Source organism: Salvelinus namaycush, chromosome 21 (genome assembly GCF_016432855.1).
Source record: "Salvelinus namaycush isolate Seneca chromosome 21, SaNama_1.0, whole genome shotgun sequence".
Taxonomy (NCBI): Eukaryota; Metazoa; Chordata; class Actinopteri; order Salmoniformes; family Salmonidae; genus Salvelinus; species Salvelinus namaycush.
In genome coordinates this window covers 22,195,978-22,223,909 of record NC_052327.1, presented here as the reverse complement: position 1 = coordinate 22,223,909, position 27,932 = coordinate 22,195,978, and the positions used below count along the sequence as shown (strand labels likewise).

The 27,932-nt window shown below is 44.1% G+C and overlaps 2 protein-coding genes across 2 annotated transcripts; both read right to left on the bottom strand.

Annotated features, from left to right (window-relative positions):
• Nucleotides 1-793: 793 nt before the first annotated feature.
• LOC120066655 (C-C motif chemokine 4-like) lies at nucleotides 794-2,534 on the bottom strand. The gene is made up of 3 exons (XM_039018086.1): nucleotides 2,361-2,534; nucleotides 2,029-2,149; nucleotides 794-1,314 (listed from the first exon to the last, which is right to left on the bottom strand). The coding sequence occupies exons 1-3, from the start codon at nucleotides 2,428-2,430 to the stop codon at nucleotides 1,200-1,202; spliced, it is 306 nt and encodes a 101-aa protein (XP_038874014.1). The 5' UTR covers nucleotides 2,431-2,534; the 3' UTR covers nucleotides 794-1,199.
• A 5,314-nt stretch (nucleotides 2,535-7,848) lies between these two features.
• On the bottom strand, nucleotides 7,849-26,949 carry LOC120065824 (sphingomyelin phosphodiesterase 3-like). The gene is made up of 7 exons (XM_039016873.1): nucleotides 25,579-26,949; nucleotides 16,416-16,491; nucleotides 12,335-12,493; nucleotides 12,083-12,172; nucleotides 11,045-11,108; nucleotides 8,465-8,624; nucleotides 7,849-7,950 (listed from the first exon to the last, which is right to left on the bottom strand). The coding sequence occupies exons 1-7, from the start codon at nucleotides 26,947-26,949 to the stop codon at nucleotides 7,849-7,851; spliced, it is 2,022 nt and encodes a 673-aa protein (XP_038872801.1).
• Between the last annotated feature and the right edge of the window lie 983 nt (nucleotides 26,950-27,932).

Here is a 27,932-nt window from a genome sequence, read left to right as displayed (position 1 = left end):
CCTACCGAATTCTATTGGTTCTAAAGGTGAACTGTCGGCATTGTGGCCAGCCGAGCCTTTTACCTCGAATCTTTTACGAATGCCTTGGACGTACAAACCAAAAATGCGCAGTTGGATTTGTATATTTCACAGGTCAAGTATCGCATACATGTGTGCTTCTTTTTAGGATTCTCAACAGGATGATCAAGAAATAGAAACATACATTAATCCCACATTGTCTTTTGACATCCGCCGTACACGGTCTAGTTGCGCTCTCTTGTGGCTGTGCAATTGAAGTAGCTGAATTAGGCCTATTAGCTATGTTCTGTCAGAATGCACATTTGGTGATTGTAAAATTGTTATTTTGGCCCACGCACATTTTTGCATTTTTGGAACGTCACACACACACAAACACACACACACACACACACACACGCACACGCACACGCACACGCACACACACACACGAGTTAGAAATCCACCACTAGATGTCAGTTGCAGATAGCAGATGAGCACCAGAATTAGCTGGCCACTTTGTGATTCTTTATAGCTCACAGTTGGTAGAGCATGGCAATTGTAGTGGTTTTGATTCCTGGGACCACCCATATGCAAACTATGCATGCATGACTGTAAGTTGCTTTGGATAAAAGTGTCTGCTAAATGGCATATAACATGTTCTTCATGCTGAGAGGGTTAGACACAGACACAATTAAGTAGCCTACAACTGAATGTGGTTTAGATAGATTTGTACAGTCCTGTTTCATCAGGTAAGCATGAAAAAATAGAGAGATACATTAAAACCAAAGAATGGTTTATCCACATGCATTTTTAATTCATTGAAGGCAATCAAACAGAATGGGCCTATAGAATGTAGTTCCATAGGAAATTCTATGGAACTACATTCTAATTTAATCTAATCATCACTATGCACAACTCATTCGGCACAAATATGTGTTTTACGGATTCAAAAAATAAATATTGACTATCGATCACAGGCATCAAATGGTAAAGAGAGAGGTATACATAGCATTACAGTTATATGGAGATCATTTAGCTTATCTATTTGCCCAGATAGACCCAGGTGGTGTTTTGGCTCAGGACCTTGACTGCTCTCTCTGAGGCAGAGTTCTGGCCATGTCCTTCTTGTGTAACCGAGGAATAAAATAGGTTTTGAAGGATTTGCTTTGACGTTGACATAGATGAGGGTCACATCACCATGGTTACAGGAGTGGCGTCTGCTTCCCAAAGTTCTTGCCGTCCAGGATGTTGATGTAGTCCTTCACCCATCTGTCTGAGGGCCTGGCACACACCTGTCTCCCCTTCTGGGTCTTAAACCTGAACATAGAAATACACTGTTATCAGCACAGCATAACAGTATGAACCTCATAGGGAAATGCACATACAAGATACCGTTGATACTCATGCCATCCTTTTTTAGATTATGACGTGACTTGTGGCGCAGCGGTCTAAGGCACTACAGCTCAGTGCTTGAGGTGTCACTACAGCACAATTGGCCCAGCATCATCTAGGTTTGGCTGCCATTGAAAATAAGAATTTGTTTGACTTGCGTAGTTAAATAAATAAAATAAAATTAGCTTATATGAGAGGAAAATGCCCAATGTGAAAATCAATCAAATGAAGGAGGAATATAGCACATTCTGCATTTTACAACAGAGGTAAATTCACAAAAAAGTCTAAACATTGCATTTGACCCCTGGATGATAAGAGGTTGTTGTGTCTCTCCTTGTGGATTGATCTCTAACACAGATTGCTTTGAGGATTCGGCAACTAATGGGTAACCCTAACCCCCTGTAACTATCCCAGTCACAGCATGATTGAATCAATGACTCTATGTCTGTCTGACACCTCTATTTCACACTACTTTTACAACATATCACTGTTTCTTTGACATTTCATTCATTTCAATTCCTACATACGGTACGGCATCTTGAGTGTTTGAATCAAATTGTAATAAGCCTAACTCTCATCGCCACACACATATCCACTTACACACACATCAATAGCATAAGTACAATAGGGTTTACTCACATAACTGCTGGGTTAGAGCACTGCTGGCTGGTCTTGGTGTAACCCACCACTCTTCCTCTGGGTATCTGACGCTCAGCAAAGGTAAAGCAGCACTTCTCCGGCCCGCTTGACATTCGAAGACCTACACAACACACACTTATGGGTCAGTTTGGGTCACACACACACACGCACACGCACACACACACAGTCTTGTATAACTGACACACAATTCAGTGACCCATTCAAAATCCTATTTTGTGTTCCTTTACTATTCTTGTGGGGACGTCTGGTCCCCACACATATAGTTAAACACTTCCACACTCAAACATACAAACATTCCAATTGTCTCTTACCTTCGCTAAATGTGATGGCACTCAGTACAAGAACAAGCACAGACAGCATAGCAAGACGAGGGGTGAACATGCTGGCTCAGGTGGGGTGGAGATTAGATGAGGAGAAGTCTGCTGTGAATACTGGTCTCTAGCTTTCTTGTCTGCTGTGTGGTGGAGGGAACAGAGGACCAATCTTTATAGTCTGGTGAGAGTGTTAGGGGGATATCCAGAAAGTGATAGTCTCGGTCACCTTTTTTTTTTTTTTTTTTTAACATCTGATTGACATTTAGTATGTGTACATGTGGGTGGGTTTCATCCCATGCATCAGTGTGTTGTCTTCTCCCGTTATGACGTGTCTGTATTTCACTTCCCTTTTTCGCCATTGGTTTTTACACCAGAAGTTCATCACTTGTGGGACTTTTATTTCTATAGCCTGTTGATCTGTTGATCAGCAAAACTATTCTTAGAGTTAGGTAATGAAAGAAAAACCTCAAAGTAGCCTATATAAATTGCACAAGAAGTATACATTTATGGATTTTTTAAGGTATTGTTTCTCTTTATTCACTATTGAATCAACACTAGAAATGCTACCCTGAAAAACAACACTATTTACTATTGATGCACCCGTGCGCCAATCTAAGTAACATAATAAAAAATCCCCATCAAAATTCGTCAGTTTAAACTAGAGATATCTGTTTTTTTGCATGGGCTGCGTCTCAATCTACCACATCCACCTATGTTGGCCTTCCGCATTTGCAGTGGAACCTGCCCGAGCTCTATGAAGTCATATGACCACTCTATGGAAAGATGAGACTTCACGAACACAATGGTAAATGTTTTTTTTATATACCTATAGAGGTCCTAAAACTAGAAGTCAAATAGCTAAATGATCCTTGGTATGACATCTGAACCCCCCCCCACCCCAAAGGCTTAGACTTTTAGAGGTTAAATCTGGCCAATTTGCTGTGTGGTATGAAAGGGATACATCTGCAGGTTACCATACATTTCAAGAACCTTTTAGAATTCGGAAGAACCGTAGATGCTATGTCAAGAAACCCACACTTAACTCAAAGGTTCTTTATCAGGCAAGAGTTGTCCAATGAATCTTAAGTGCTGAGGAAGAACCGTTAAGAACGTTCCTTTTTTTTCAGATCTCATGTACTGTAATGCTGAAATAAATGAATACATATTCTGTGCCAGGTTATATTTAGGCTATCTGGTATTAGTGCATAAACCTAAACTTTAGGGCTTAACTGTACGCGTGCCAAATAGCCTACACAGCCAATTGTCAAATAATTATTTGGGGTACGGGCAGAAAATTTTATGTCAATCCACGGAGGCAAAAAATACGTTGTCGAAGTTGAATTCAATAAGACAAAAGCTGCGAGAGGAGAGTAGAAAATAAAGAGAAGGGAGGGTCAGAAAAGCAATGTTTGGAAAATATTTGGTCAAATTGTAAAAGAGGATGATAGCGGTGCTGGTGGCTGTTATGTGTGATGATTGTGAGGCGTTATACAAATTTGACTGTTACAGATAGTGTAGCCTATTCTAGTGTTTAGATGGGTTAAATTGACATTTGGACACTGACTGTAGGTCTATAACCTCTCACATAGCCTTAATAATAACTCCTGCAGAATGAAGCATTTCTTGCAGGAAAATGATACACCAAATGTAGGCAACATTTTTATGCGAACAGGAGTGGAGAAATATTATTTCTTTCTTTCTGCATCTTGAGAGAATGCAATGCACAGTTAGATACCATCTGTAGAGGTGCTGTCTTCCTAATAAAAGCACAATAAAAGCTGATTGTATTTCAACTACATAAAATATACCTCGAAGCCGAACTGAAATCTTATCAGAAACACCTTGGGTCGTTTTTACAGCTTTCTTTTTCCTTACAACCTTTCAAGCTGATGTCATTTAGACATTTTGCACAGAAAATCTTTCCTGTTTTTTTTTTATTGCATTGTTGTATTTTCTCCCAAGTCCCTAAACGTTTTTTTCTCCTCGAAAGATGACAGAGAAAACTTTACTGATGTCAACTAGATTAAAGCATTAATTATATTGATCTATGACATGATTCTGTTGAGCCAGGATTTATTTAGTCTTCTAGGGCAACATTTAATGACAGAAGAGAAGCTACATGAATTTAATTATAGATAAATAGACTAACAAACAGCCTACCAAAATGTCGGAAATTATAAGTAGAAACATCAGGCAATAACAAATCCTGCACCCCCTTTCAAAAAATCGTTCTGCAGTCGTTGACGGTAGCCTATAGCGGATTTTCTGTGTTTCTGGTTAGGGTTGGGTGCGGGCCTCAGATTTTCACTTCATCACGTATAGTCAGGCGGTTGTGGATGGGTTATTAGCAATTGCAGACGGGTGCGGGTGAACAAACAGATGACCCACGCACCACTAACGTACAGTATATTGTGGTATGTAAAGTTTTACACAAGCAGGTGATTTCCCCTCTTTGTTTTACACAAGCAGGTGATTTCCCTCTAAATTCACTGTAGTTATGCTTGAATGTTGTCATTATAAATGAGAGTTGCTTTTTATTAGCAACAAATATGTGTTCGGTTGACTGGACACGCAATCTGCAGAACTCATTAGCATATAGGGCATATCATCAAGCTCGAATAAACAATAATAACCTCAAAATTAGATACAAATTATAAGGCATGTGATATTGGTTTGGAGGAATGTCATTATTATGGACCCTTCTGGTTGGCAAAAGATGCCAAAATGGCCAAATGTTTATCTCACATTTGGCCTTGTGTCTCTGTTTATTTGTTTTTGGTTTATGTTCACAGGGACTCCCCTCCTTGGGGTTTTCAAAAAAGCTAATTTAAGGGAATGCTGTCACAGCGAAGAGTGCTTTGTTGTTTATCAAGTGTAACATAGAACTCCCCTCTCCCCTGATATTAAAAAGCAGAAGTCCACGTCATACGAGGAAAGTACACACAAGGTTTTACTTCCTTGTCACTTTTCTCTCTTTCTATGCAGAAGTTGTTTATTTCCTTTCTATGTCCTATATAATGTGGCACTAAACACAATTAACCTGTGTAACACTAAGCTTTCATAGACAGTGAAGCTCATTAAATAGCTGTGAGCTGTGGTATGTTCATGGGCATGAGTTACACAACTTGAGGTAGTGAAAACAAATTCAGACACAGGTACGCAAGCACTGCTGGCTGGTCTTTGTGTAACCCATCACTCTTCCTCTGGGTATCTGATGCTCAGCAAAGTTAAAGCAACATTTATTCGGCCCGCTTGCTATACAAAGACCTACACAACACACACTTATGGGTCAGTTTGGGTCACACACACGCGCACACGCACACACACAGTCCCTAAGTCCCAGTGAGACAGAAGGCTTCTGTGGTGTTTTCCACTGGAGGCTTGGCAAAGAATGACTGTTGGTGAATGAGACTCCTTCAGACATATACTCCACACTCAAATGAAGACACAAAGAGCCAGTGATTCAAAGAGGGAAAATATATTTTTTTTTAAAGCAGAAGAAAATAAGCTGTTGAATAAGCTTAAAAAAGAGAGCCAATTCCCTGCCACATCACTCAGATAACGAGGCTACCCCAAAGCAGCATTCCCCACAAAATGATTTTACAAAACCATCAGTGACCATCAGTTATTATAGAGAACAAAATCAAAAGAATAGCAATGTGATGCATTATCTGTGGAGAGACTAGAAGCCATGGAGCATCATCATAACACTTTGCAAGCAGCTACAGCAGTCCCCCTGCCTGCCCCTTGAACCCCCCCCCCCCCAGTCCCTGACTCAAAAACAGACCCAACCGCAGAGAGGCTGAGGGACTGGAGAGGCAGACCAGCACAAGGGAGATGTTATCTCTATGAGTTTGTGAACTAAACCAGGGAACTGCAGCATCCTAAATATGGAACAGATCAATGCAAGATGGGCCATGTACTGTATTAAAAAAGCACAAATATAAACCCTACCAATACTAATACTAATAATAATAATAATAATAAAGAGGCTTTAGAGCGTATAAAAGCAGCCAGGTGATAGTAGATGAGTAGAAACGCCAGGTGGGCATACATAGAGTACATACATAGTAAAGTACAGATATATTCTGACCGACCAGGATCCCTCCATGACCTGAAACAAGTAAGCAGGTGTGTAAACGTTCGCCTCTGCTGTGGCCATAACCAGGAATAAGATCTATTAATAATGCACCATGCTAAAGGGGGACATGGGGTCGTCAAATATCCCAAAGCCAGCTCTGCACACATACGCACATCCCTTATCATCCTGTGATACAGCCAGCAATAGCAACAGTGTCAATAAGAACAGGTGAGAGAGTAAAAAGGTGTTGTCACAAATGAGGCAGGCATCAGTGCCAATGGTGTCTGTGTATGTAATGAGTGTGCAGGTGTGTGTGTTTGTGGGTTTTGGCAGGGTGGCATTTCATGCAGACTCATTGCATTGGCAGCATTTGAGATTGCATCGTCAGGGGAACATGCTTATCGCCCTGGAGACCAGGCTTTCAACCCAAACAGTCTGTGATTAAAATTCTTATTGAGGGATTGCATCTGATATCCTCACTACCCTCCCCATGCAGAACCCCCCCCCCCCCCCCCCCACTCCCCCACCCAGGCCCTCCTAACTAAGTTCCTCTTATCTAATCATATCAGGTGTTCCTCACTGCTCAGCTCTGCATAACAACCAAACAACCACTGAAACATGAGATGTCGGTCAGATTGGCCCCGAAAATATCCCTTTCAGATGTTATTTTTCATACAATACCTCCATTATAAATGTAAAATATTAAATGTGGGTGTTTCAACTCCCTACAAAGATGGTACGTTGACCATAGAAACCATTAGAAAGAGTTAGAAAAAAAATACATTATGCTGAGGTTCCATGAATTGGTAAGAGAGGAACAAACACACCAACACAGAGACACAGTAAGCCAGGCTACACTCTATATTCCATGTGTAAAGAGAAGTCTCATGTCACCGTTTTAAATCAAATAAAGAACAAAGTTTAGACGCTTCCGAGCCCAAAAAGTAAAAACATAAAAAGGTCAGACATAAATGAGGCCTAAAAACATAAAAGTATCTAAATACAGGAAATTATTCATAGTAAGTCAATCATTGGGACTCCATCATCAGGGAGCTGATAGACCCCGAGGACCAGAGGTGATACATGGTACGGTGGAGACCTGTAGGTGTGTGAGTCAACCTCAGACTGTGTGTGTTTGTGTGAGTCTTTGGCTCAGTCCCTCAGGTCCGCATTGAGCCCAGTCCAGACCTCTGGCACACACAACAACCACTCTCTTATCTCTCTCCACCAGGTTCTCTCTGGATCACATGACTCCTCTGCATCTGCTCCTTTATTTCTTCTTCGTTATGTCCATCCGTTTCTTCTCCTTTTTCAAGCTCTGTCTTTCTCAGGCCTGAGTTTCTTGCCTTCTCTCTGCCTCTTCGGTCCCCGTTCTTCCTCCGTGGCAGTATAAAGGGTGTGGCCCTAAGGCTCCTCCTCTCCTGTGGACACAGCCAGACGCATGGCCACAGACAGGTGGTCAGTGAGGCCGGCCAGCTGGGTGATGAAGCCAAACTCTTCAATGTCCTGCAGGTGGCAACAGAGAGTAGGTACATGACATCATTATAATTTCATAAAACAACATTATGGGATTACAGATTAATTATATCACGTTATCATAATACTAGATTACAACACAGCGTATTTTAAATCATAATCTTCTGAGCCATTGTGCATAATGTCCTTGAAAATATGGTTTATCTGAAAATGTATGTCACTCAGAATTCTTGCCATAGCTACATTTAATCACAAGGTGGCAGTTCAGTGCCATGATTCATAATGAGAAAAGTGAGATGTTGTTGAGCACAGATTTGCAATCTATGCAAATAAAGTGATTTGGTTTTCTAATCCTCTTTGATCCATAAACAAAATGTGATGAAAACATTATCCTAACCCTTCTTTCCCAATTTATTTGATCTGGTCTTGATCAGCTGTTGTTCTGTTATGCTCAGTCTCCTTATTTTGTGTGTTTCTACATCTCAACCTCCTTGGAATCTTGAGGATATTTAGCCAGGGTTTCCATATTTGGCAATGAACGTACCACTTTCCAGTCCTGCTGCACCGCCTCACTGTAAAGGATGTAGTCGATCCTCCTCCCGTTGCCTTTCAGGGGGATCTTTCTGCCCTTCTGATTAGGACATTGGTTTTTATTGGTAGGGAACACCAAGTATTCCTTCCTCCCCTCCTCATTCTCCATCACTCTATCAATGAAAACAATCAACCATTTACTTAAAAACACCTTAACGATTTCAACAGCCAGCTGCACATAACGTTCTGAGAACCATATGTTTTTTAGAACTTGGTGAGAGCGGGGTTGTTCTATGGTTATTTTGCATACAACCTTCCCACCACTTTCTGGGAATGGTGCAGGATAGTTGCTTGGCTTTGGAACATTCTCAACACAGGGGAAAACATGTATATTTTCTTGGTATTTCATTACTTTAACAGAATGTTTCCTAAAAGCTCAAACATGGTTACATTTCATTTCAATTTTGGTCATGTTTTAGGAATGCTTTCCATCCGGTTCAGAGAATGTTAAGAAACAACATTCTTCTGTGGGAATTTAAGCTCTTCAGCATAATGTTTCCCACAGGTTATTCAAAAACCTTTAAATAACCTTTACACTTAGTTCTTAGAGTGTAAAGAAAATGTTCATATATACACTACCGGTCAAAAGTTTTAAAACACTTGCTCATTCAAGGGTTTATCTTTATTTTTTACTATTTCCTACATTGTAGAATAATAGATAAAAACTAGGAAATAACACATATCGAATCATGTAGTAACCAAAAAAGTGTTAAACAAATCAAAACATATATATTTTATATTTGAGAATCTTCAAATAGCCACCCTTTGCCTTGATGACAGCTTTGCACACTCTTGGCATTCTCTCAACCAGCTTCATGGGGTAGCCATCTGGAATGCATTTCAATTAACAGGTGTGCCTTGTTAAAAGCCAATCAGTTGTGTTGTGACAAGGTAGGGGTGGTATACAGAAGATAGCCCTATTTGGTAAAATACCAAGTCCATATTATGGCAAGAACAGCTCAAATAAGCAAAGAGAAACGACAGTCCATTATTACTTTAAGACATGAAGACCAGTCAATATGGAACATTTCAAGAACTTTGAAAGTTTCTTCAAGTGCAGTCGCAAAAACCATCAAGAATTATGATGAAACTGGCTCTCATGAGGACCATCACGGGAAAGGAAGACCCAGAGTTACCTCTGCTGCAGAGAATAAGTTCATTAGAGTTACCAGCCTCAGAAATTGCAGCCCAAATAAATGCTTCACAGAGTTCAAGTAACACACACATCTCAACATCAACTGTTCAGGGGAGACTGTGTGAATCAGGCCTTCGTGGTCGAATTGTTGCAAAGAAACCACTCCTAAAGGACACCAATAAGAAGAAGAAACTAGCTTGGGCCAAGAAACATGGACAATGGACATTAGACTGGTGGAAATTGGTTGTTTGGTCTGGAGTCCAAATTGGAGATTATTGGTTCCAACCGCCGTGTCTTTGTGAGACGCGGTGTGGGTGAACAGATGATCTCCGCATGTGTATTTCCCACCATAAAGCATGGAGGAGGAGGTGTTATGGTGTGGGGATGCTTTGCTTGTGACACTGTCAGTGATTTATGTAGAATTCAAGGCACACTTAACCAGCATGGCTACCACAGCATTCTGCAGCGATACGCCATGCCATCTGGTTTGGGCTTAGTGGGACAACAGTATCATTTGTTTTTCAACAGGACAATGACCCAACACACCTCCAGGCTGTGTAAGGGCTATATGACCAAGAAGGAGAGTGATGTAGAGCTGCATCAGATAACCTAGCATCCACAATCCCTCGACCTCAACCAAATTGAGATGGTTTGGGACGAGTTGGACCGCAGAATGAAGGAAAAGGAGCCAACAAATACTCAGCATGTGTGGGAACTCCTTCAAGACTGTTGGAAAAGCATTCTAGGTGAAGCCGGTTTAGAGAATGCCAAGAGTGTGCAAAGCTGTCATCAAGGCAAAGGGTGGCTATTTGAAGAATCTCAAATATAAAATATATTTTTGATTTGTTTAACACTTGTTTGGTTACCACATGATTCCATATGTGTTATTTCATAGTTTTGATGTCTTCACTATTATTCTACAATGTAGAAAAAAGTAAAAATAAAGAAAAACCCTGAAATGAGTAGGTGTTCTAAAACTTTGATGGGTAGTATATAACCATAACGAAACTTTGACAACATTTAGAGAATGTTCTCAGAATGTTATTTAATTATCTTCATATAACCTATCATTTCCGTCCTCAGAGCGTTAATAAAACCACACAGGAAAACTTTCAGGGAAACAGAGTATAAAGTTGTCAGAACCTTCCTGTAACCTAAAGATGCACATTCGTAGAACAGGTGACATTTTCACATCTGTTCTCAGAATGTTTAAAAAACATCATTTTTTACCAGTCAGGAAACATATGGCTTCATTCTGACAACCAATGTGAAACCAAAAACACATGTTCCCACAATTTCCAAGGAACCAAAGGTGCGAGCTGGGTGCTATGTATTATATGTACTACGTGTTACTATTATTATGTCTGTGTGTGAGTTGATACTGGTTGTTTTACTTACTTTTGTAAACTCTCTGGTGAACTGACCTCCTCGTCATAAAGCCCACTGGTGTCCAGTAGTGTTCCTGTTAACAATATATATATATATATATATATATATATATATATATATATATACACACACACACACACACACACACACACACACACACACACACACACACACACACACACACACACACACACACACACACACACACACACACACACACACACACACACACACACCTGGGTTAGAGAACAGCTGACAGGGAGGGATTTGAGTTCACCTGACCAATTTCGTAATCTGACAATGGATGGCAGCTCATAGAAACCTGTAGTTCTGAAGCCTGTTCTCTCTATAATTTCTCGAAAACTCAACAATAACACAAATGGATGAACTGTAGTTGGGCAAAAAAAAGAACACTCCAGTATCCTCCTCTGTGACATAACAGATCTCTCCCCGGACCTCTAAAATGTTAATTTAGAGAATTGTGGTCAGCAAACAAATGTGCAGTAACAGTAATGAGGACCTCTGAGGACGTAGTCTTAAGCTAATGATGTCTCCCACAAGGAGGAGGGCGAGACGACATTTAAATGAGCAGTAGATGAGAAGGAGAACTTGGTGACTCACAGTGATTAACATAACTCCCATATACAGTATCTACACATTGGCTCTAGTGCACAATAAACTTGGCTTGGTTGAATATACGCCAACATCCATCCTACCATCTCCCTGCCATCACAACACATATCACTTTCCAAACATCACTGTGTGTCCTAGAGAAGCATTCCGCTACACCCGCAAAACATCTGCTAAATATGTGTATGTGACCAATAACATTTGATTTGATTTGCTAATGTTCCTTCTCCTTTAGATTCAGTTCCAGACCATCATTCTCCAGGTTTATGCCAGCATTGCTGATGTCTCATAATCTATTGTACTTATTTTGATCTGCACAAGGTGTTCCCAGATTTGCTGCCAAAGAGACAAAGCCTAGTTCCCTGACACAAGCACACCCACTACCACCAGTACCAGCCCAAACTCCTGTTCACTCACCCAGAGCCCATGGCTTGTCCTCCCCTGGCCCCAGGCGACACGGGTCCTTGTACTGCGTGAAGAGGGAATGCTGCTGCTCCAGTTTATCCTCTGAAATGGAGGGATACGATGAGAAACAAAGAGGGGCTTGTCTGTCCAGATCCCCTAGTCATTAGTCCAGATACATGGAATGATAGGTACAACACCCAAACACACAATTCCTGCAGGATGTCAGAGAATAGAAGCTTTTCACACAGTCAGAGAGCCAGCTACCTGAAGAGCAATTGTCGAAATTGAGGTCGCCGAGGACAACATCAAAGGCCACCTGGTCCTCCAGACCCTTCTCCTCTGAGGGGCGGGACGTTGCCTTGCGGAAATCCGTCCCCCACTCCAAGAGTAGATCCAACTGCTCACAACGCACAGCTGCATCTCCTAAAGGACGTACAGAGAGAGACAGAGAGAGAGAAATAGGGGGGAGAGAGAGAGAGAGAGAGGAGGGTGGTTAGGAGGATGGAAATACAAAATGTGAGTGGCTTAGCTGGGACTTTGGCCTCAGCACAAGGAAAGAGGGAGAAAAAATACATAGAGTGTACTCAAACAGTATTTACAGCACACTGCATACTGGTCACTATGGGCTGCTGGCTGGGGAATGGGGAGGCTCCCTGGGCCAGCAAGGATGACCAAGCTACTAAACAGATATGTGTGTGGGGAGAGCAGGGGTGGTCTGGAACCCTTGACAACATCTATTCAATGCTGATCATTTATGAGTCAACAAGACAATGAAAACATGGGTTATAAGCAGCAAAGGCCAAAATAAACAGAAGTAAAAGCAGAAATCACACACACACACACACACACACACACACACACACACACACACACACACACACACACACACACACACACACACACACACACACACACACACACACACACACACACACACACACACACACACACACACACACAGAACAAGCAGTAAGAGGGAGGGGAAAATGGGACATGAAAAACAAGCAGCAATAGGAATGTGCCTCGTTGTAAAGATTGGATTTGTACTGTGTAAAGCATCACCTAGGACATAATAAGGTCTCTCTTGTTCTCTCTTCCCTATATTTCATTTGTCTTTAGAAATAGCCCTTGTTCTATAGTTAGCCCAGTGAGCAGACTATCAGAGGTGTAGGATGCTCCAAAAATAGCAGGGAGATCTGTCTTCGAAAAAAACGAGACCCAGAGACCAGAGGCTTTGAATAGGCCTGACTCTTAAAACAGTTTGAGCCCATCGCCATGGGAACAGAGCATGTGTGCAGAGCAAGTGTGTCGGTTTGATGCGTCCATTTATCTGCCCTGAGGTAGAACGCAGAGTAGGCTACTACACACACACCATCCATCTTACACCATCTGTCTACTACTATTGTGTTCACACACTCGTGTACAATCACTCAGATCTCTCCCTATCTCAGTCTGTCGTCCCCACTTGCTTTAAGATCAAATCAAACTTTATTTGTCACATGCACCGAATACAACAAGTGTAGACCTTACCGTGAAATGCTTACTTACAAGCTCTTAACCAACAGTGCAGTTCAAGAAAGAGTTAAGAAAATATTTACCAAATAAAGTAAAAAATAATTAAAAAGTAACAATAACGAGGCTATATACAGGGGGTACTGGTACCGAGTCAATGTGCGGGGGAACAGGTTAGTCGAGGTAATTTGTACATAGCGGTAGGGGTGAAGTGACTATGCATACATAATAAACAGCAAGTAGCAGCAGTGTACAAAACAAATGGAGGGGAGGGGTGTCAATGTAAATAGTGCGGTGGCCATTTGATTCATTGTCAATAAAACAAAGGAGTTGATTGTGGATTACAGGAGACAGCAGAGAGAGCACGTCCCAATCTACATCGACGGGGCCGCAGTGGAGAGGGTCAAAAGCTTAAAGTTCCTTGGCGTGCACATCACCAAGGACCTGAAATGGTTCCACTGACACGGTGGTGAAGAAGGCGCAACAGTGCCTCTTCAATCTCAGGAGGCTGAAGAAATTCGTCAAGGCCCCTAAAACCCTCACAAACTTCTACAGATGCACCATTAAGAGCTTTCTTTCAGGCTGCATTACCGCCTGGTACGGCAACTGCACCACCCTCAACTGCATGGCTCTCCAGAAGGTGGTGCGTTCAGCCCAACTCATCACTTGGGGCACACTGCCTGCCTTCCAGGACATCTACACCACCCGGTGTCATAGGAAGGCCAAGAAGATCATCAAGGACGTCAGCCATCCGAGCAACAGCCTGTTCACCCTGCTCATCTAGCAGACGGCGACAGGTGTATCAAAGACGGGGACTGAGAGACTGAAAAACAGCTTCTATCTCCAGGCCATCTCCAGGCCATCTCCAGGCCACACTTTTGAACAGCCATCACCAGCAGGCCACCGCACGGTGCTCTGCCCGGCACCTTAGAGACTGCTGCCCCATGTATATAAAGACATTGAACACTGGTCATTTGAACAACGTTTACATACTATTTGACCCACTTTATATGTATACAGTGCCGTGAAAAAGTATTTGACCCTTTTCTGATTACTGAATGTTATCAGATCTTCAACCAAAACCTAATATTAGATCAAGGGAACCTGAGTATACAAATAACAAAAATAAATTATACTTATTTTATTATTTACTTTTAACAAAGTTAATGATGAATAAGTTGACTGTTTATAGATGTGATAAGTAGAGTTTAATTCGGGAGATGGTAACTCTTTAAAGAACCGCTCTCGTGGTGCCCCATATGAGTTCATTGTTACATGATTAATTTAATCAGGTAACAATTAAATATTGAGGATTGAGGTCAGGGCTTTGTCATGGCCACTCCAATACCTTGACTTTGTTGTCCTTAAGTCATTTTGCCACAACTTTGGAAGTATACTTGGGGTCATTGTCCATTTGGAAGACCCATTTGTGACAAGCTTTAACTTCCTGACTGATGTCTTGAGATGTTGCTTCAATATATCCACATAATTTCCCCCCCTCATGATGCCATCTATTTTGTGAAGTGCACCAGTCCCCCCTGCAGCAAAGCACCCCCACAACATGATGCTGCCTCCCCGTGCTTCACGGTTGGGATGGTGTTCTTCGGCTTGCAAGCCTCCCCCTTTTTCCTCCAAACATAACGATGGTCAGTTCTATTTTTGTTTCATCAGACCAGAGGACATTTCTCCAAAAAGTACGATCTTTGTCCCCATGTGCAGTTGCAAACCGTAGTCTGGCTTTTTTATGGCGGTTTTGGAGCAGTGGCTTCTTCCTTTCTGAGAGGTCTTTCAGATTATGTCGATATAGGACTCGTTTAACTGTGGATATAGATACTTTTGTACCTGTTTCCTCCAGCATCTTCACAAGGTCCTTTACTGTTGTTCTGGGATTGATTTGCACTTTTTGCACCAAAGTATGTTCATCTCTAGGAGACAGAACGTGTCTCCTTCCTGAACCGGTATGACGGCTGTGTGGTCCTATGGTGTTTATACTTGCATACTATTGTTTGTACAGATGAATGAGGTACCTTCAGGTGTTTGGAAATTGCTCCCAAGGATGAACCAGACCTGTGGAGCTCTACAATTTTTTTTATGAGGTCTTGGCTGATTTCTTTTGATTTTCCCATGATGTCAAGCAAAGAGGCACTGCGTTTGAAGGTAGGCCTTGAAATACATCCACAGGTACACCTCCAATTGACTCAAATGATGTCAATTAGCCTATCAGAAGCTTCTAAAGCCATGACATAATTTTCTGCAATTTTCCAAGCTGTTTAAAGGCACAGTCAATTTAGTGTATGTAAACTTCTGATCCACTGGAATTGTGAAACAGTGAATTATAAGTGAATTAAGTGAAATAATCTGTCTGTAAACAATTGTTGGAAAAATTACTTGTGTCATGCACAAAGTAGATGTCCTAACCGACTTTCCAAAACTATAGTTTGTTAACAAGACATTTGTGGAGTGGTTGAAAAACTAGTTTTAATTTCAACTGTATGTATATTCAGGACTCTGACATTGCTGGTTTTGATATTTCAGATGTTTTAAAACTTTTTGGATAATATGTGCATTGTTGTTGTATTGCTGTGTGCATATTATTGTGTTATTGTATCTGCAAATCTGTGTACCCGACCAATAAACTTTGATTTGATTTGACTCTCAAACCCTTTTTTATTCCCAAACATTTGTTCCATTTACCTCTGATATTCATATAAGACTTCAGCGCCAGCATAGACCTATTCAGACAGGAGAAGCTAGGATCCAATTAGCAAAGAAGCTCAAAAATGTATTGGTGTGTGAGCATGTACTGTACTGTATACTGTAAACATAAAAATACCTTCAATGGCGTGTAGATGAGTGCAGGTGAGGTATCCCACAACTCTCTGCTCCTGATGGGAGGTTCCCACCTGCACCTGTAGAGAATAGGGAGAGAAAAATAGTAAGTTAAATATCTCTGACAACAAGCAGATTGAACAGTGAATTAGAAAATATTTAATACCACATAATATCATATATTAATGTAACCTGTACATCTACAGACCTACATCTGTCTCGATGCTGCCCACTCTGGGGTGGCAGGTAGCCTAGTGGTTAACGCGCTGGGCCAGTAACCGAAAGGTTGTTGGATCAAATCCCTGAGCTGACAATGTAAGAATATGTTGTTCTGCCCCTGAACAAGGCAGTTAACCCACTGTTCCTTAAGCCACTGTTCATAAATATGAATCTGACATGCTTTTTTTTTTTTTTACTTTCCCCCTTTCTGCTCCTCACTTTCTCTGTCATTGGCCCAATCCAAAAACAATCACCCTCCCTCCCTCCCTCCCTCCCTCCCTCCCTCCCTCCCTCCCTCCCTCCCTCCCTCCCTCCCTCCCTCCCTCCCTCCCTCCCTCCCTCCCTCCCTCCCTCCCTCCCTCTCTCCCTCTCTCTCTCTCTCTCTCTCTCTCTCTCTCTCTCTCCCTCCCTCCCTCCCTCCCTCCCTCCCTCCCTCCCACTGTTTCGATTTACAGGCCCGAAATGGCCATAGAAACACTGATGATCCTGGAATGAATGGAGAGGCTTTTACTGCAGATTACACTGGGCCTGTGAGCCAGGGACAAAAATGGTTATACTGAATGGATAGACTGGTGCTTTTGAGTGTCAGGGGCAGGTGGACTACACAGTTGGGTGCAGGTAATAGGGATGGACTACAGTATTCGATTGAGTGGGTTGTAAATGTGCAGTGTTTTGAAGTATTACCTAGTGTCAGAAAAGATCTATCTAAAGACCTTTCAGGACTCGTTCAATAGATCTCCTCTGTCATCAGGGCGATTGCAGGTTTGATTAGATTTGATTACAGTGTGTTCAAGCTCTCTGTTCAGTCACTGTGCAGTCATCCAATCACTGGAACGCAGTCTTGGCTTGGTCTCACCGACAAGGACCTCATAGAAAACGCTTGGGACCACAGTAAAGCATTAGCCCAATTAGCTAGACTTTAAAGTGAAATGCAAGAGTTACGTTTTAGACAACAACATAATACATTCTGTGACATTTTTTCCTCCACAGAGATTTGGAGCCATCCTCTGTCCACTTGGCCTGACACATGCACTGTACATTCCCTGACCCAGTCTGTATAGCAGGTCCCTTTCCAACTCTCTTACCCTCTGTTCCTGTTCCCCATTCTCTTTCTCTCTCCTTTCACTTCTCTCTCTTTCTCTGCCTGTGTCCCTGTGTATAAATATTTCAGAGGCTTATCCATGCTTGGGTAGGTGTGTGCTCTAAAACTGACAACAGGCCTGAAGGGAATCATGGTCTTGTGTCTAGGACCGCTTGTGTGTGGGTGCATGTGCGGGTGTGTGGGTGCGTGTGCGGGTGTGTGGGTGCGTGTGCGGGTGTGTGGGTGCATGTGCGGGTGTGTGGGTGCGTGTGCGGGTGTGTGGGTGCGTGTGCGGGTGTGTGGGTGCGTGTGCGGTGTGTGGGTGCGTGTGCGGGTGTGTGGGTGCGTGTGCGGGTGTGTGGGTGCGTGTGCGGGTGTGTGGGTGCGTGTGCGGGTGTGTGGGTGCGTGTGCGGGTGTGTGGGTGCGTGTGCGGGTGTGTGGGTGCGTGTGCGGGTGTGTGGGTGCGTGTGCGGGTGTGTGGGTGCGTGTGCGGGTGTGTGGGTGCGTGTGCGGGTGTGTGGGTGCGTGTGCGGGTGTGTGGGTGCATGTGCGGGTGCATGTGCGGGTGTGTGGGTGCATGTGCGGGTGTGTGGGTGCGTGTGCGGGTGTGTGGGTGCGTGTGCGGGTGTGTGGGTGCATGTGCGGGTGTGTGGGCGCTGTTTGTGTTTGTGCTTTACATAGGCTACATGTTAGAAAATAAATAAATGATAATGATGATTATGAAAATCTGAATTCCTTGCATCTTGAGTAAACTAGTAGCAGGGTAAAAGTTCAATGTGAACCCAAAGGACAAGATAAACTATACAGTTGAAGTTTCTTTTATTTTAATTTTTAATTTTACCCCCTTTTTCTTCCCAATTCCGTGGTATCCAATTGTTAGTAGTTACTATCTTGTCTCATCGCTACAACTCCCGTACGGGCTCCGGAGAGACGAAGGTCGAAAGCCATGGGTCCTCCGAAACACAACCCAACCAAGCCGCACTGCTTCTTAACACAGCGCGCATCCAACCCGGAAGCCAGCCGCACCAATGTGTCGGGGGAAACACTGTGCACCTGGCGACCTTGGTTAGCGCGCACTGCGCCCGGCCCGCCACAGGAGTCGCTGGTGCGCGATAAGACAAGGATATCCCTACCGGCCAAACCCTCCCTAACCCTCCCTTAGCGTCGCCCCACGGACCTCCCGGTCGCGGTCGGCTGCGACAGAGCCTGGGCGCGAACCCAGAGTCTCTGTTGGCACAGCTAGCGCTGTAAAACTCGTTTTTCAACCACTCCACAAATTTCTTGTTAACAAACTATAGCTTTGGCAAGTCAGTTAGGACATCTACTTTGTGCATGACACAAGTCATTTTCCCAACAATTGTTTACAGACAGATTATTTCACTTATAAATCACTGTATCGCAATTCCAGTGGGTCAAAAGTTTACATGCACTAAGTTGACTGTGCCTTTAAACAGCTTAGAAAATTGCAGAAAATGATGTCATGGCTTTAGAAGCTTCTGAAAGGCTAATTGACATCATTTGAGTCAATTGGAGGTGTACCTGTGGATGTATTTCAAGGCCTACCTTCAAACTCAGTGCCTCTTTGCTTGACATCATGGGAAAATCAAAAGAAATCATCCAAGACCTCATAAAAACAATTGTAGAGCTCCACAAGTCTGGTTCATCCTTGGGAGCAATTTCCAAACGCCTGAAGGTACTACGTTCATCTGTACAAACAATAGTACGCAAGTATAAACACCATGGGACCACGCAACCGTTATACTGTTCAGGAAGGAGACACGTTCTGTCTCCTAGAGATGAACATACTTTGGTGCAAAAAGTGCAAATCAATCCCAGAACAACAGTAAAGGACCTTGTGAAGATGCTGGAGGAAACAGGTACAAAAGTATCTATATTCACAGTAAAACGAGTCCTATATCGACATAACCTCAAAGGCCGCTCAGCAAGAAAAAAGGCACTGCTCTAAAACCGGCATAAAAAAGCCAGACTACGGTTTGCAACCGCACATGGGGACAAAGATCGTACTTTTTGGAGAAATGTCCTCAGGTCTCATGAAAGAAAAATAGAACTGTTTGGCCATAATGACCATCGTTATGTTTGGAGGAAAAAGGGGGAGGCTTGCAAGCCGAAGAACGCCATGAAGCACGGGGGGGGGGGGGGGGGGGGGGCAGCCGTGAAGCACGGGGGGGCAGCATCATGTTGTGGGGGTGCTTAGCTGCAGGAGGGACTGGTGCACTTCACAAAATAGATGGCATCATGAGGGGGGGGAAATTATGTGGATATATTGAAGCAACATCTCAAGACATCAGTCAGGAAGTTAAAGCTTGGTCGCAAATGGGTCTTCCAAGTGGACAATGACCCTAAGCATACTTCCAAAGTTGTGGCAAAATGGCTTAAGTACAACAAAGTCAAGGTATTGGAGTGGCCATCACAAAGCCCTGACCTCAATCCTATAGAAAATTTGTGGGCAGAACTGAAAAAGCCTGTGCGAGCAAGGAGGCCTACAAACCTGACTCAGTTACACCAGCTCTGTCAGGAGGACAGAGCAACTTATTGTGGGAAGCTTGTGGAAGGCTACGTTTGACCCAAGTTCAACAATTTTAAGGCAATGCTACCAAATACTAATTGAGTGTATGTAAACTTCTGACCCACTGGGAATGTGATGAAAGAAATAAAAGCTGAAATAAATCATTCTCTCCACTATTATTCTGACATTTCACATTATTAAAATAAAGTGGTGATCCTAACTGACCTAAGACAGGGGATTTTTACTAGGATTAAATGTCAGGAATTGTGAAAAACTGAGTTGAAATGTATTTGGCTAAGGTGTATGTACATTTCTGACTTCAACTATATATACAAAAGTATGTAGACAACCCTTCAAATGAGTGGATTCGGCTATGTCAGCCACACCCGTTGCTTACAGGTGTATAAAATCGAGCACACAGCCATGCAATCTCCATAGACAAACATGACAGTAGAATTGGCTTACTGAAGAGCTCAGTGACTTTCAACGTGGCACCATCGTAGGATGCCACCTTTCCAACATGCCAGTTTGTCACATTTCTGCCCTGCTAGAGCTGCCCCGGGAAACTATAAGCGCTCTTATTGTGAAGTGGGAATGTCTAGGAGCAGCAACGGCTCAGCCGCGAAGTGATAGGCCACACAAGCTCACAAGAACAGGAGCGTTGTGTGCTGAAGCGCGTAGCGTGTAAAAATCGTCTGTCCTCGGTTGCAACACTCACTACAAGTTCCAAACTGCCTCTGGAAGCAATGTCAGCACAAGAACTGTTTGTCGGGAGCTTCATAAATGGGTTTCAATGGCTGAGCAGACGCACACCAGCCTAAGATCACCATGCGCAATACCAAGTGTCGGCTGGAGTGGTGTAAAGCTCACCGCCATTGGACTCTGGAGCAGTGGAAATGCGTTCTCTGGAGTGATGAATCACGCTTCCCTATCTGGCAGTCCGACGGACTAATCTGGGTTTGGCGGATGCCAGGAGATCTCTACCTGCCCCAATGCATAGTGCTAACTGTAATGTTTGGTGGAGGAGGAATAATGGTCTGGGGCTGTTTTTCATGGTTCAGGCCCCTTAGTTCCAATAAAGGGGAATCTTAACGCTACAGTATACAATGACATTCGAGACAATTCTGTGTTTCTAACTTTGTGGCAACAGTTTGGGGAAGGCCCTTTCCTGTTTCAGCATGACAATGCCCCTGTGCACAAAACGAGTTCCATACAGAAATGGTTTGTTGAGAACAGCGTGGAAGAACTTGAGTGGCCTGCTCAAAGCCCTGACCTCAACCCCATCGAACACCTTTGGGATGAATTGGAACGCCGACTGCGAGTCAGGCTTAATTGCTAAACATCAGTGCCCGACCTCACTAATGCTCTTGTGGCTGAATCGAAGAAAGTCCCAACAGCAAAGTTCCAACATCTAGTGGAAAGCATTCCCAGAAGAGCGGAGGCTGTTATAGCAGTAAAGGGAGGGACCAACTCCATATTAATGCCCGTGATTTTGGAATGAGATGTTCGACGAGCAGGTGTCCAGATACCTTTGGTCATGTAGTTTATGTGACCCACTTTAAATTCTCCTGCAACCAGACCTTTTTCTCTCTCAGCATGGAGGCTAGATAGAGGAGCCAAGACCTCTACTGTACCCCATTACTGTGTCCAATGCTTAAATAGACTTTCACATCGACACAGGCAGAGTAAAAGCAAGTCCCTTTATCCCCAGGAAGGAAGGTAATTTATATCAACAAATGGAGTCGACCTCAGCACTGAAAGGAGTTCTTGGTCATTAAAAGCAAAGGGAGAAGCTAAGGTTTATTTCTTTCATTGATTTCCATTCAATGTGTACTCTGAGTGGGCCTGTTTTAAGGTTCTCTCTGTAATGTATTCAAACTCCACACAAACAGGCACAAGCATGCACAAAGATGCACGCTCTCTCGCACGCATGCACACACACTCACTCACACACTCCTCCTTCAACCTTGCACTTTGTGGTTTTAAATAATAATAAGAGGGATAAATGTTGAGACCGAAAGGCTTTAATTACTGGGTTGCTCTTCAGGGAGACATTTTTAATTAATTGTGTATCTCTACACACCCACCACTCTCCCTCCCTCCCTTCCTGTATATATATATATATATATATATATATATATATATATATATATCTCTCTCTCTCTCTCTCTCTCTCTCAGTATCTCCCTCCCTCCCTCTCTCTCCCTCCCTCCCTTCCTCCCCCCTCCCTCACTGTATCTCTCTCCCTCCCTCCCTCCCTCCCTGTATTTCTCTCTCTCCCTCCCTCCCTGTATCTACCCCCTGTATCTCCCTCTCTCCCTGTATCTCTTCCTCCCTTTCACCCTTCTTCCCTTTTCCTCCGGAGCTCATGTCTTTGTAATGTCTGAGTTTGTCACTTTGTATTGCAAATGAAATCTGCCACTTATACTTCATGTAGGTCTGCTAAGAACATACATTGTTAGAGGAAAATTACCATGTGGTTTGATAATGTTTGTTTGGTCACAAGATTCCCAATCTTTCAGAGAAAGACCCCTTGGATACATCATTCTTTATAAAGCCTACTAGTCTGTGGGGTCAAGCTGCACGAGGACCCTGAAGCTAAGGGTCAGTCCTACAGGAGCTCTGGAGAGAGTGAGATGATGACCCAGAATGACCCTACGGAGGAGGGAGGCACATAGAGGCAAAGCCATAGGAGCTTGTTATGTGAATCAATAAGCAGCAAGGGGAGGTATCAAACATGGTTGTCAGAGTGGTGGAACTAAAAGGTTCAGGACCTGGAGCTCCAGGACCTGGAGCCCAGCCAGAACCAGGGATGCATCCCAAATGGCACCAAGGGAATAGGCTGCCATTTGGGACACAACCCCGGACACAGCCCCAGCCAGGCAGCCCCAGCTATACAACTACAGCCACACAGCCCTAGCCCCAGCCACACAGCCCTAGCCCCAGCCACACAGCCCTAGCCCCAGCCACACAGCCCTAGCCCCAGCCCCAGCCATATAGCCCCAACCTCGCAGGTTAGTGATCAATGAACCCAAACTCTGCTTTGCTCTGCCTGTCATCAGTCTCCCCAATGGAGCCTCGTCAGTCACCTGCAGCTCACGGCATGGCGCTGGCACGCCAGAAGCTCACTGGTGGAAATGGGTTAGACTAGCTAAATATGACTTAATTCATGTTCTGAAATAGCAGCGGTCTGTAGTTCTGGAGCAACTCGAATGCCCGAAAACAGCTATAACAAAAGATTATCCTTAAAAATATTAAATATTCTACAATTTGTTCCTGTTGCCCTGTGCTAATTCACATTTGAACCCCTTGTTTTAGGACTTAATAAATACTGTCACAGTATAAATAGACAGCCCACAAAATTATAATCAAAGACATGCTGTAGGCTAGATGTGGGAATAGCAAGGTGGAATAATAGTGAAGACATCAAAACTATGAAATAACACATATGGAATCATGTAGTAACCAAAAAATACATATTTTATATTTGAGATTCTTCAAAGTAGCCACACATTGCCTTGATGGCAGCTTTGCACACTTTTGGCATTCTCTAAACCAGCTTCACCGGGAATGTTTTTCCCACATATGCTGAGTACTTGCTGGCTGCTTTTCCTTCACTCTGCAGGACAACTCATCCCAAACCATCTCAATTGGGTTGAGGTCGGGGGATTGTGGAGGCCAGGTCATCTGATGCAGCACTCCATCACTCTCCTTCTTGGTCAAATAGCAATTACACAGCCTGGAGGTGTGTTGGGTCATTGTCCTGTTGAAAAACAAATGATACTGTAGTCCCACTAAGCCCAAACCAGATGGCATGGCGTATCGCTGCAGAATGCTGTGGTAGCCATGCTGGTTAAGTGCGCCTTGAATTCTAAATAAATCACCGAAAGTGTCACCAGCAAAGCACCCCCACATCATCACCCCTCCTCCTCCATGCCTCACGGTGGGAACAACACATGCAGAGATCATCTGTTCACCTACTCTGCGTCTCACAAAGACATGGAGGTTGGAACCAAAAATCTCCAATTTGGACTCATCAGACCAAACGGCAGATTTCCACCGGTCTAATGTCCATTGCTCATGTTTCTTGGCCCAAGCAAGTCTCTTCTTCTTAGTGGTGTCCTTTCGCAGTGGTTTCTTTGCAGCAATTCGACCATGAAGGCAATTATTCACGCAGTCTCCTCTGAACAGTTGATGTTGAGATGTGTCTGTTACTTGAACTCTGTGAAGCATTTATTTGGGTTGCAATTTCTGAGGCTGGTAACTCTAATGAACTTATCCTCTGCAGCATAGGTAACTCTGGGTCTTCCTTTCCTGTGGTGGTCCTCGTGAGAGCCAGTTTCATCATAGGGCTTGATGGTTTTTGCGACTGCACTTGAAGAAACTTTCAAAGTTCTTGAAATGTTCCCGCATTGACTGGCCTTCATGTCTTAAAGTAATGATGGACTGTCATTTCTCTTTGCTCATTTGAACTGTTCTTGCCATAATATGGATTTGGTATTTTACCAAATAGGGCTATCTTCTGTATACCACCCCTACCTTGTCACAACACAACTGATTGGCTCAAACACATGAAGAAGGAAAGATATTCCACAAATGAACTTTTAACAAGGCACACCTGTTAATTGAAATGCATTCCAGGTGGCTACCCCATGAAGCTGGTTGAGAGAATGCCAAGAGTGTGCAAAGCTGTCATCAAGGCAAAGGGTGGCTACTTTGAAGAATCTCAAATATAAAATAGATTTAGATTTGTTTAACACTTTTTTGGTTACTACATGATTCCATATGTGTTATTTCCTAGTTTTGATGTCTTCACTATTATTCTACAATGTAGAAAATAGTAAAAATAAAGAAAAACTCTTGAATGAGTTCAAACTTTTGATTGGTCCTGTATCTGCAACCCTCAAATGAAAAATAAGGTCTACAGTTATGTATTATTTAATTTGAGACTGAATAAAAAAAGGGCATTTATTTTTTCCTGGTGTCTGCAAAAAATTGCAAGAGAGATTTTCAACTTTCAATTACCCCCAAGCCAAGGGTACAGGGAACTATGCCTAAATAATTCAACGTTGTTGTGTTCACAAAGTTTCTGCAACAGTAAGATTGAATATATCTGTCTAACAACAGTGGAAACACATCCAACCCCAAAAAGCAGCCAGATGTGAGGATGTAGCCTGGAGGAAATTTAGCTTCTTTACCAATGTTCTGGTCCAATAAGAAGCAGTAACTTATTGTTAACACTCAAAGTGATACCCTAATTATGATCATTCCTTCAGCCTTTTACACATTTACAGCACTTGCCAATGCTATCATTAGGAGAGAGAGAAAAAACACCTAACCTTGACAAAGAGAACTCCTTTGGCTGCTAGGGCATCTTCCCCTCGCCCGTTAGGGTAGCACTCATAGTGGGCGTCCAGGATGGGGTAGCGGCTGACCAGCATAACGCCACTGTTGAGGAACTTGAAGCGGGAGCAGCAGTCCTTCCAGGCGTAGCGGCCCACATCACTCAGGATGTAGGGGAAGTAGTGGTGCAGCTGCCGCCTCAGCCTGGACGTGGCCCGGTGGTCAAACACTTCCTGCAGACACAGGAAGTCCAGGTTGGCAGGGAAGAAGGCCGAGATCTCGTGGTCGATGCCGTCGTCGCCTTGGCGCCGCTTGCGGCCGCTGTGCTTCTTGAACATGGAGGTGCGGTGGGACAGGGTGTTGTTAGAAGGCACCCCCCCTGTCAGGCTCTCCGCGTCACCCTCGCCTTGGTGGTTTCCTGTCTCGGCCTCTGGGGGGTCTGGATCTGGTGCACTGATACTGATCTGGACCCCAGAGGCGTGCATGGAGCAATCTGGGGAGTTCTGGGCCACTGTGGTGTGAACAGGGCAGTCAGAGCTGTTATGGGCACCAGCAGTGTGAAGCGGACACTCTGGTGTTTTCTCTCCACCAGCTACATGGACGGGACAATCTGAGGAGCTCTGGTCCCCTGTTGGGTGTATGGGGCAGTCGTCACCAGCGGTGGGTATGGGGCAGTCTGCACTGGCAGTGTGTATTGGGCAGTCTGCACTAGCATTGTGTACAGGGCACTCAGTGAGGGGTTCGGACTCGGCTGTGTTGTCAGGCCGCTGGTCCAGTGAGGAGGTGCGTGGGAACCCCGTGACCAGGCTGCTGAAGGAGACGGCGCTGATGGAGGTGTTGGTCGGGGAGTCGATGTATATCTTGATCTGCGGCCGGCTGGCCCCGTTACGGATGCGCTTTCCCACCTCGCAGGCACGGCGCTGGGTCTCAGACAGGTTGTTGAAGCGTGCCAGGGAGTCTGGCAGTAGGCACACGTTGGCACTGCCGAAGCAGAAGCTGCGGCCTTGCGGCCTCCAGTCGGCCAGTGATGCCGCGCCCCCCTGCTCGGCCTGGTGCTTGTTCGGGCGGCGGTGGGTGTAGAGATAGGGATGGCGGGCCGCCTGCAGGGGAGCCCACAGCAGGAATCCCAGCAGAGCAAAGGGCAGCGAGGCCAAGAGGAGCAGCAGGTAGAGCGGAGTGGACACCAGCACATACAGCGTCACAAAGGAGCAGGGGTCCTGGGAGCGCCGGCGCTTTTCCAGAGAGGTGGCCACACAGGAGGCTAGCAGGCGGTCCAGCAGCCAGTAGCAAGGGAAGATAAAGCCCCATGACAGGCTAGTGAGGCACTGCAGGAAGGCACTGGAGTAGGGAGAGGTGTGGAGGACCATCTCCTCTCTGGCTCACATAAAACACTCTCACACTAAAATCAATGGAAAACAAACTTGACTCAAATCTACCCTCCCCCCTGGGTGGAGAAATGAACACTACATGGTTCCCTTCGCTTTCACCAGCAGGCTCTGCAGCTATTTGCCTGATGACAGGAGGCTCCTTCACCCTCCCCCTCCCCTCACCACAGTGGCCCTCCAATGGAGGAATGAGGAACTAGAGTCTCTGGGTGGAGATCATCTTGATGACGTAGAACTAGCTGCTGTAGTCAGAAGGAACCCATGGACACCAGGAAGGCGGATCTATGAAGATGTGAATCTCAGTACCATCTCAGCTTCAGAACCTGCCGAGAGAAGAGGGAGGACAGAAAGATAGAGGGAGAGAGAGTCGAAGAGAGAGAGGGAGAAAAAAGGGAAGGGGCATCAGCTGTGCAATGACTCACTGTGATGAAAATGTGTGGTCAGCAAAATGGGCCTTGTTCATATCCCTAATGTCCCCCAATGGTTAGAAATACTGCATCACATGTGATACACAGTTTCTGATAGATTCTCCGTGTGTTTAAACAGTCAAAATCAGACTTGTTTTTGACATAACACAACAAAAACACCAAATGGGTTTAGTGCCAAAACATGGTTCATAAATTGGCAGAATTCATAGCAAATAACACTGCTGTAAACGATGATCAGACACAGGACGCACTCAGTGGGGTAACCTTATATAAATATAGGGTTGAGTGGAAAGTGAAGAAATCCACACAATATAAATAAATCATGAATTGTTAATTCATGAATTGAAACACTGAAGGGCCACTGGCCTTAGCCTAACCCCAGAGCCACCAAACCATATTCAGCACAGCAAACAGCAATATCACTCTGGACAGTGTGCCACCGTGACCCTGGGGCAAGACCGTGTCACAAACACTGTATAAATGACCATTATGTATGCTGCTCTGAATCGATCAGGATCATATGAAAATGTCATTGTT

Bases quoted from the DNA above. Each gene is read 5' to 3' on its own strand.
- LOC120066655 (XM_039018086.1), bottom strand. From the start codon at position 2,430: ATGTTCACCCCTCGTCTTGCTATGCTGTCTGTGCTTGTTCTTGTACTG. The intron at 2,150-2,360 runs GTAAGAGACAAT...TGTGTTGTGTAG, and splicing joins TGCCATCACATTTAGCGAAG to GTCTTCGAATGTCAAGCGGG. The intron at 1,315-2,028 runs GTGAGTAAACCC...TTCTATGTTCAG, and splicing joins TGCTCTAACCCAGCAGTTAT to GTTTAAGACCCAGAAGGGGA.
- LOC120065824 (XM_039016873.1), bottom strand. From the start codon at position 26,949: ATGGTCCTCCACACCTCTCCCTACTCCAGTGCCTTCCTGCAGTGCCTC. The intron at 12,494-16,415 runs GTATTTTTATGT...TACGTCCTTTAG, and splicing joins TCATCTACACGCCATTGAAG to GAGATGCAGCTGTGCGTTGT. The intron at 12,173-12,334 runs GTAGCTGGCTCT...CCTCCATTTCAG, and splicing joins TTTCGACAATTGCTCTTCAG to AGGATAAACTGGAGCAGCAG.